The 9,950-nt window shown below is 44.8% G+C and overlaps 1 protein-coding gene across 1 annotated transcript; it reads left to right on the top strand.

Annotated features, from left to right (window-relative positions):
• The first annotated feature begins 6,515 nt into the window (after positions 1-6,515).
• COX19 (cytochrome c oxidase assembly factor COX19) lies at positions 6,516-8,892 on the top strand. Its single transcript, XM_082292281.1, has 3 exons — positions 6,516-6,688; positions 6,799-6,910; positions 8,032-8,892. The coding sequence occupies exons 1-3, from the start codon at positions 6,607-6,609 to the stop codon at positions 8,117-8,119; spliced, it is 282 nt and encodes a 93-aa protein (XP_082148407.1). The 5' UTR covers positions 6,516-6,606; the 3' UTR covers positions 8,120-8,892.
• The last annotated feature ends 1,058 nt before the right edge of the window (positions 8,893-9,950 follow it).

The following is a 9,950-nucleotide window of genomic DNA, read 5'->3' as shown; positions in this document are numbered from 1 at the left end:
AAAATGATGATTATTTATTAATAATAATAAAAGTACATTAGCCAAAGGCAAGGGGAATCAATAAACTCTAACTAGATTGACAAGAAAAAGGAGCCTGCACGTCTGCCTGCTCTCCAAGGCTTGTTATCAGGAGTGGAGTTTTTCACAAGGGGGAACTTTCCTGTGCAGAAGAGGACCAGGCAGGGTGGGCAAAGAAAGGAGGGCAATGGATGGTCACGTCCATCTCAACTTTTGCTGCACAGTTATGAGGTCTTGGCCTGCACCCTCCTCTCCCAGACATTTCCAAGAATATCCTGTTCTGCCAGATTCTTCTCTGAGCAAATGGTGTGACTACTGGGACTCCTGAGACTTCATAATATGCAGCAAAGGGAGGAAAAAGCCCTACATGGGGCCAGTTGGGTACCAAAGGAGGAAATTTGTTGTTTCTGTTTACATAAAACTCTGTTGGAGTAGAGCTGGCTGCTGCCACAGTGAGCAAAAGCACCTTCCCAAGGACTTCACTCTGTGGTAACAATAGAGAGTGAGAGCCTTTCTCAAGTATTGAGTCCATGGACTTGCAGCCTGCTGGATTGGTGTGCTGTGAGAAATGATGGATGAGCTCTCCAGAGGGAGAATTCCCTCCAGAGGGAGGGAGTCTTTGCAGTTTTAAAAGACAGCCAGTGTGATTCCTCACCTCCATTTCTTCCTCACATCCTTCAGCTTCCAGTATGCAATCCTGAACTCAGCCTACAGCTACAGGCTTGCAGGTGAGGATCCCACACAGGACTGGGGAGAAAACATTGCTCTCTACTCATGTCTTTGTCTTTCTACCAGCCCAAGGCAGAACCATCTTCAGGTAAGCAGACTTTGTGGCACGGCTCAGGGGACTCATCAGTTCCTCCTAGAAAATGAGCCTGCACCTTAAACAGCACAGTAACTCCTGTGTGCTCATCTGGAGAAGGTCACATCACCTTCTAATGGGACACAGGTTAGCAGTGCTACAGTAACCATAGGATAATGCAGGGAAAGAGTTGTTATAAGGCCATAATTCAGTCAATGACTGCTGATAACATAATAAACCATGAGAGTGAACACCAACTGCTTGTGTGCCTTGCAAGGCTCTGCCACTGATTTACAGCCTCCAGAGATGCCTATCAGCCCATGCATTGTTATCAGGGATATATAAAGCCTGAGCACACCCTATTAAACATTAACATTTTTAAAGACCCAGATGTGTTAAAACTCAGGCTGCTCCTTGCTAATGGATTTTGCTTGCCTTGACAAATGCCAGTGCAAAAAGAAATCAAAAGCTTTCCGACTCTGACCTCTTAAAATTTTTCATCATTATTGCATTGTTTTATTGGATTACACCCACTTCTTCCCACCCTGAAAATCTTTGTTTCTACAGGATCACTACAGGGTAGTGATCAGTATCTCAAGTGTTCACTTTGCTCATTTTTATACAAACAACTCTTTAACTTCTTTTCATTTATCTGTCAAATCAGTGTGGGTTGCAAATCTACTTTGGGAAGAAAGACTCCTGAAAAATATTTTTTAAAATCATTATTTCATTGCAATATTTTTTTTTTCTAGGAAGAGATTCATGGTTGGTTATTTTTCCATATTCTGAGCTGAAAGATTATATGTGACTGGTCACTGGGAGAAGAAAATAAAAAAATCTGTGCATGACATTAGTGCATTGTCCCTGCAATGAAGGTGAGAATATTTCCCACTTGTGTTGAGTATTTACCATTCTTGGGAACTTTGTTGCTTTTAAAAGCCTTCTTCTTGTACTGAATAGATGCCATTCCTTCAGGAGTCTCACTCAGTGAGAAAGTACATGGGACATCCTTGGCTTTGGTGCTGGTAATGTACTTTTAAATATGCTTATCTACAAAAATATTTGCAGTAAAATCCCTTGTAACTGTAGCTAGAACCATGATCTTCCAGATCTACATTTACACCAAGTCAAGGCAGCCTGACCTGGGAAGGGAGTATTGAGTAGGTTGGGTTATGAAGAGCTGATTTTCAAAATACAACTGATAAATCAAATGCCTCGACATAGCTCCAAGGATTTTTTGTTCTGGGTCTCTGGCTTCTGTCTATCTCAACAAAATGCTGCAGAAATTGTATTAATCCAAGAGAAATTTGAGGCATATCATGAAGGGTGATTAGTTGGTATCTACAGAAGCAGGGTTCCAGCATCTTACTTTTGGCCCCTGTCTTGATGCAGGTGGAGATGTGGATTTAGATGTACCAGAATTGCAGTGAGCAATTTGAGATAAAGGTTTGTTTCGCCTCTCAGTGCAGCATTGCTATTTCTACAATGTTCTTCTCTAACCTGATGAGGTTTTGGCTCAGTGGTAACAGAAAATGAGCTATCACTCTGTACATCTTTGTAGAGCACATAACATATTAAGGCCCTGACCTTATTGGCATGAAGCTACAATTTCCCTGTAAGTGCAAAACAATAATATTTCATTAATCATCCACAACAGAAATCCCCATTCCCCAGACTATTCTGCCAATATTCTGCATTTTTGCTTGTCTAGTAATCTGAATTAAAAGGGAGAAAAATGGTTTACAACAGCCTGTGGCAGTGATGTAGCAAGAGGCCTTATGTAAGAGCTGGCAGCATGCTCGCCGCACGAAGGTGAGGTGCAGGAATGAGTGATCCTGGAAGGATGTTTCTCTGAGGTGTGTTCTGTGCCTGGGCTGGGAACAGCAGTCTCAAGGGCACAAATTCCAGCATCTGAATGTGCTTGGTCTTGTTCAGCTCATTAATTTCCTACAGCTATCCCAAGTCAAGCTACAAAATCCCCTGGTGCTTTATTCCAAGCCTTTCATGGCTCGTCAATAAATTATTTTCCAATTAACTACCTGATAATTTGAGTCTGCAGGCTCTTAAAAGAGGCAGCGTGGTGAGAGAGGGAAAATAATGGAAGTCATGGACGTCACCCTGCCCACAAAAAAGAATAAAGGTTCTTCTCTGAAGTATTATTCAATTTGGTGCTTCCAAAAAGTAAAGGTGAGTGTGTAATAACTCCTTCTGAGGAGACATTTGTCCAGCTGATGGATAAACACCAATAGTGGAATAAGTTTTCAGCACTATCTGACAACACTGGAAAAGAACAGCTGTAAATGTTATTTCAGTCCATAATTAATGATGAAAGGCTCCAATTCAAGCAAATGATTTTTATTTCTTTTTTAGTCTATCAAGCTGTGTAAATTGAAAGGGGAAGATCCAAGATTTTCCCTAGTTTGGGAAGTCTTCTAATTTGGGCATTCTAATTTTTGGCAAGGGCTCAGGACTCCATACTAGAGATACTGTGAAACACTACAAATTATCTGATCTCTCTTGGCACCCTTTTGCTGAAGCAGCTATTTCAGATTTACCTGATGCTGTCAAAGTCTCTCAGTCCTTTGAAAGATAATATGTGAAAAGCATTTAATTCTCTGTTTGTGGCACTGCTTTTTGTGGCCCTGCTTTTGTTGAGTTCTTTTGGACCTGGTTGGTTTAATCCGCAAATGAGGTTTTTTTCTTCACAGTGATTATCTAATGGGAGTTTCATTCGATCTCCTTGGGAAAAATATATCCTAAATTGCTAAAGCACATGTATTAGATTGTATGACAACCTGTACCTTGAAAGGAAATTCTAGAAGATACAACTGGCTTTTGCAATAAAAACATTAAGTAATCATAACCAAACACCTGCTACTATACCTGACCTGAATTTGAGTAACTACAACATTTAAGACTCCAAAGAAAGACCCTGAGTTAATGAATAGGTAAAAAAAAAAAAGGATATAATAAAATATAGCAAGCTGATGTAGCCTTTGCAGGGTATCATAGAATGATTTAGGTTGGAAAAGACATTTAAGATCATTGAGTCCAACTGTTCCCCCAGCGCTGCCAAGGCCACCACTAAAATCATGTCCCCAGGTGCCACATCTACATGGCTTTTAAATACCTCCAGGGATGGGGGCTCCTCCACTGCCCTGGGCAGCCTGTGGCAATGCCTGGGGAAGTGAATTTTCCTAATATCCACACTCATGCCCAGTTGGGTGTCGTCTGCAAACTTGCTGAGGGTGCACCCGATCCCAACATCCAGATCATTGGTAAAGATATTAAACAGAACTGGAAAGGGTTGTTGCTGTCTGCCTGGGAATAATTCCACTGGGGGATCTTTGCACATGTTTTTCCTTTGACTTCTTCCTTCATCACATGGAAAATCAGCAAGTTGGCCACTGTGGCAGAAAGTAAGGAACGTAATTCGGGCAGTGTGCTGAAGTGAAGTGCCTTGACACTTCAGTTAAACTTGTCCAGATAAAGCAAAGTTACTTCCCTGCTGCTCGGTCATCTGAAATCTGGGAGACAGTTTGCTGCATGTATTTATGAAAGAGGAATATCTCCCTTTTACCATTCAGTGTTATAACGAAGTCAAGTGGAAAAGTGCTATTTACTGTATAATAAAACCCATCTATTGTTCATAGCCCTGAAAACCTAATAATCAAATCTTATATTTCAAGCTGTGCGAACCAGTTGCTTATGTAATAGAACATGGTGTAATTTTCCATTTACAATTTCAATACTGTAATAAGAAAGCAATCAAAGCATAAACAAAAGACACTTTAAACAGAACTGCAGTTAATATTTCCATAATGGCTGTCCTTAAAAATTGAAGCTATTTCATTTTTTTTCCCCTGCCTTGAATTCTTTCTGCTTAGCTCAGTCTTTTAATTAAAAGAAAATCAACTTAAAAACAGATAAAATACTATCTTAAACCAATTGCAGCTATGGGCAAAGAAGAAAAAATACCAGCATAATTCACGGTTAACACCCGGTGAGTTAAATTAAAGCAATTTCTCATCCTCCTTTCAGAAGCAGACTGTAGATCTGCAGAGTTTGTGCCGTAAACCTGCAGGCAAAAACGGTGTTTTTCTTCGTTGTACATCTTGAGGATCTGGAAGTTCACCATTTCCCAAGCATCTGCTGACACCCCCTTGGTGTCACTGGTCTCACCAGCGTTTACACCACATGATGGGAACCCACTGCCCTCCCGCTGCTTGCAGCAGGCACAAAACAACTCAGCGCTGTCCATCGGGTTTGTGCACAACTTCAGCCGTGAGGATTCATGTGGGATGAGGAATCTCATCGTGGCCACCACGGGTGGCTGCTGGTTGAGCGTAATGGGAACGGCCCATCCGAAATCCTGCTGGGTTTCTTTCTAAGGGAAGTTGGTGCTGCCTTCCTGCCGGTGCCATTCCCCGGGCTCTGGGGTCACACGCCAGCCGCAGCTAGGTCCAGAAAATGGGCTTTTAAGTCAAGAGCCAGAGCTCAGCAGTGACACATGAGGGATTTATTCTTTGGGCAGAAGGGAAGGAGGAGCCCGGCCTCAGCCCTGGATAGAAAAGGGAAAGGTTGGACAAGGCTGGATCCTGTATGAAGGGATTTGCTGACGCCAGGCTCCAAGTTTGGCTCTTTCCCCCTCCATTTCCCAATGCACAAATGCCAAGCACAGACCGTTTTCCTGGGCCCCTCCCCAGACAGGCAGCCCATGACCATCACAGCCACCCACTCACTGAAAGGAATCACAGACTCACAGAATCACAGAATACCCTAAGCTGGAAGGGACCCCCAAGGATCATCAAAGTCCTGCACAGGACAACCCAGAAGACATTCGGAGCATTCAGAGGGGAATGAGGACAATGACACAGGTTTTGTGAGGAGGAATCGGTCTATTTCGCAGCCCTGTGTGAAAAACGAGGTCCACTCTCCTGTGAGAATTTAAAGGGTTTAATATAAAGACAGTAAGAGACACATAAAATAAAGCAAAGAGGTAATGGCCGGGTGCCTTGGCGCTCTGCCAAGAGCATCCCTGATGCTCGAGGTGAGTCCTTTTTATACCATTTTTACTGTCTGTTCTCTATGCATATTCAAACTTTTCCAGGAGCTGTTCTGCGTGGCCACTCCTTGGTCCCGCCTTTGTAGAGCATGCATATTCTTCTGCCTTGCGGTTTTATTTCTTTTGATTCTTGGCCTTGGGCTCACCAGGTGTGAGTTGATAGTTGGGTGGGCCTCTTAATTTCCCAGACAGTCAGGGCTGATTGCAGCTTTGGCCTCTTTGCCCCCTGGGCAGAGCGGTGATTAGCCACTTTGGGCCTCATCCTCTGCTCCCTTGGAGGTTATCTTACTTGCTCACACTTGCTAGTATTCTTGCTAAAAAGAAAGAAAACTACATCCACACAGCAAAAAGCATTTCTAACATTATATAATATCTACCTTAATAGTTGCGAGAAGCCAATATTACAATATATGTTTATAACACCTGGGTGCACGGACGGGAGCGCCTCCCGCTCGGGGCCAGGCCCAACATGGCGGGCGGCGGCGTCTCCATGGCGACGCGCGCCTCGCTCCCGCCGCCGCTCCGGTTGCCATAACAACGCCCACGCCGTTTCCACGGCGGCGCGGCCCCGCCCCCTCCGCGCGCCGGCGGTCACGTGACCCGCTCGACGCGCTCGGCGCGCGGCTCCCCCCGGCGGCGGCAGTGAGTGGGCGAGTGACCGCAGGGACCGGCGAGTGACCGCGGGCACCGGGCCGTCCGTGTCTCCGCCCCCGGCGGCGACATGTCCACCGCCATGAACTTCGGCAACAAGAGCTTCACGCCGCGGCCGCCGGACAAGGGCGCGTTCCCGCTGGATCACTTCGGTGCGGTAGCGCGGCCTAGCGCCGGGCCTGCCCCGCGCCCCGCCGCCCCCGAGCCGCCCCCGAGCCGCCCCCGAGCGCGGCGGTAGCGCGGCCCTCGCTCTGTGTTGCAGGGGAGTGCAGCGCCTTCAAAGAGCGCTTCATGGAGTGTCTCCGCCGCAGCGGCTACGAGAGCGCGGCCTGCCGGCAGAGCGCCATGGCCTACCTGGAGTGTCGCATGGACAGGCGAGTGGCCCCCGCCACGCCGGCCCGGCTGCGGGCCAGCCCGCTGGGCCCCGGGGCGAGCAGAGCGGGGATCCCCTTGCGGGACCGGGAGGGGAAGTGAGCCCGCAGTCACGCAGGAATTTTTGTCCCGGAAGGAAACAGGTGCCCCGTGTGGCACCAGCCGGTTTCCTGGCGTGTGGTTTCGATGTTATCCAGCCCGTAGTGCGGGGTAACAGCGAGACCTGGGCAGCTTCCACCCTGCACGACGGGCAGTGTGAAGCTATTTTTTTGTTTTCAACTGCGGTTGCAAGTTAAACTTTTAACTTGTAGCCCATACTTGTCTCACCTTGTGCGTGGCCTTCTCAATAAGCACTGAGTATGTTTTTAAGATCCCTGAAGGTGCTGTGTGTAACTTGACCATGAATTATCAGAGCCAGTGATATTTTTCTTGCATCTACTTCATTAGTGCTGACTTCAAGTGGAAATAATTTTGCCTGTTAGCCCTTTAGAAATATGTTTCAAGCCGGAGAGTTAAAAGTCTAACTTGTTCCTCAGTTCAAGCAAAGAAAGTGTTGGTGATTGGTTTTCCAGGGATGTTTCCATTCGTGCGTTGCTTTGCAATGCTTCCAGCACAGGGGCGAGTCAGGGAACTGCGGGAAATGCACCAATTTCCCTGTATTTAGGGAAAATACACTGCATGGGCTGATGGTGAGGAAGGCTGCAAATCAAAAACGAGTTTGAAAAGCACTACAGCAAAGTCTAGTGGCACCACAAATGCTGTTCTAAGCCATATTCACTTGAAAATGTAAATGGCATTGGTAGAATTTTAGGAAGCTCTTATGCAATGTGCTAATTAAAGATTACCAGGAGTCAGGTTGGTTTCTGAGGAAACTTAGTACCTAAAATGAGGAAACAACACATTTAATTGGAAAACCACTGTTAAGGGGGAAATAAATAATCCCTGAATGTTGCTTTCTTAAAATGGAATTTTCTGAGGTCTTGTCAAACAGCACTCTGTATAGATGTCTTGGATTTGTTTAGGGTAAATAATAGTAAATGAAATAGAAAATGCTACTGTTCTCATGGTTATAGGCTGTGTACTCTAAAATATATTTTTGTTGTTTTCTTCTTTTTTTACTTAGGCAACTTATGGCTAATGAACCACTGGAAAAATTGGGATTTAAAGACCTGATAAATGAGAAATCAGAAGAAAAACCTGAAAAGTCGTGATGAAGACAGATAACTTTGCTCCTTATGAAGGGAAAGCATAACTCTGAATGTAGTACATATTGTACATTCTGTTCATATTGCAATAGGAAGTGTTTCCTGAAAGAACCTTTTTTCCAAAGTTTAACTTTCCTAAAATAAGATTTTTCTTTAAATGAGCAAAAGTACTGCCTTTGTCTGCTTTGCTCAAGTATTTCTTAACTTCTTTCTTTTAATTTCTCTAGAGGCAAAACAGTTACAACCCAAAGTGTTCTCCATGTCCTTGTAAAAACAGTGAAGTCTTATTTTAAGAGGACAAAAACCCAAACCAAACAATCCTTTATTGTGTAGGGCTTGAACTACTGATTACTCCTCTGTGGGCAGTACTGATATGCTCACAGCAGTTACTTGCCAGGTGGAAATAAAGCTGTTGTACTTTAAAATTGCTTTTTGTTAAATACTGGCATTAGTCCCCATCCCTGGGGCCATCTCACCCTGCTATGGAAGACACTGGGGTCCTGTGGGGGTACTCGGGGTGGGGTGATTTTTCAATCATTTAATCTTCCATCATTGTTGGGAGAGTATTTCTAGTAGCACACACCAGTCAGGGAGTGATTCTGCCAGCAGTGTTCACCTAATTTTTTCATACTTTAAATGGGAATAGTGGTATTTCTCTTGCATGTTCTAATGCATCAGAGTCTTTCTTAATTAACGTTGAGTTCAAGCAGAAATAATTTGGCCTGTTAGCCCCCTAGAAATGTGTTTCAAGCAGGCAATAAATTTGTAAATCTTCTGGATGTGTTTTCCGCTGTATGTTCTGCCCTGTTATCGCTGCTTCTCTTGTTTTTCTTTTAACCCAGGGAATCATTTCTCTGTGTATCTGGCTCTGGCATGTTAAGCTTTAGGGTTCAGGGCCTGCAGAGAGTCAGACATGCCCTGAAGGCAGTTCTCCCACACTTCCCTCTGTAGCTGGTGTCCCCTCTTTGATATATCTCACCTCCCTGGCTGTCTGCTTTTGCTTCTGCTTCTCTCCACTGTGCATCTGCTCATACTGAGTTCCAGGAAAGGGTGAAAGAACATTTTCTGCTCTTCATACTGATCATTGGGGCTGAGATTTAAATTGTTGCTCTGTCTAATCTGATGGAACAGAGCGCACACTGCTCAGAGCAGGTTCCTGTTTGAAAAGGAAATTTGCCTGCTGCTGCATATTTTTATTCCACTTCATTCTACTGTTCAAATTATATCCTTTGGTGAGATTAGTACATTTATAGGAAAGAAAGCAGAAATTGTATTGCAACAGATACTAAAAGACTTTATATTAAACCACTGAATAAGGGCTTTCTTTCAGTGATGCCAGGTTAGAATTAAAATAATCTCCAGCATCTCCAGAAGAAAGAAATCAAATTTCATGCTTCTGTGCTCCCTGAATATTATAAGGCAAAGGGAATTCCTGGTAGGTCTGAAAGAATCCACCAGTGGTGGGGGAGTAATCTGGGCTGTTACCAGTGGTGGTTTCATTTTTGGATGTTACTCTGCACTCTGGTTTGGCCAAGCATTTCCTTCATGAATTCCATCCGTGTTTCCCTGAGACATTGATGCCAGCTCTGTCCTCTGGGTTGTTACAAAGTTTTTGAGGTGCTGAGTGATTGCCAGCCTAACGGAGAGTGTGGGGGCGAGAGGTTTGCACCTTTCACCAGCCTAAAGATCACATCCTCATCCTGTCCAGATCCATGGGCATGTTCCATCCTGCTTCCCAGCACAGTGAGTCAGCTGCTGTCCCCTTGTGCCAGAGCTGTGAGTGCGTAGCTGAAAATTCAGGGAATGGGCAGAGGCACATCTGTCCTGGCTGGAAGCA

This window comes from Coloeus monedula, assembly GCF_965178545.1.
Source record: "Coloeus monedula genome assembly, chromosome: 16".
NCBI lineage: Eukaryota > Metazoa > Chordata > Aves > Passeriformes > Corvidae > Coloeus > Coloeus monedula.
Note: the sequence above shows the minus strand (reverse complement) of the source record. Positions and strands in the feature narration are given on the sequence as shown.

Excerpts from the sequence above, each read along its gene's own strand:
- COX19 (XM_082292281.1), top strand. The coding sequence starts at position 6,607 with ATGTCCACCGCCATGAACTTCGGCAACAAGAGCTTCACGCCGCGGCCG. Across the intron at positions 6,689-6,798 it reads GTTCCCGCTGGATCACTTCG|GGGAGTGCAGCGCCTTCAAA; the intron begins GTGCGGTAGCGC and ends TCTGTGTTGCAG. Across the intron at positions 6,911-8,031 it reads CTGGAGTGTCGCATGGACAG|GCAACTTATGGCTAATGAAC; the intron begins GCGAGTGGCCCC and ends TTTTTTACTTAG.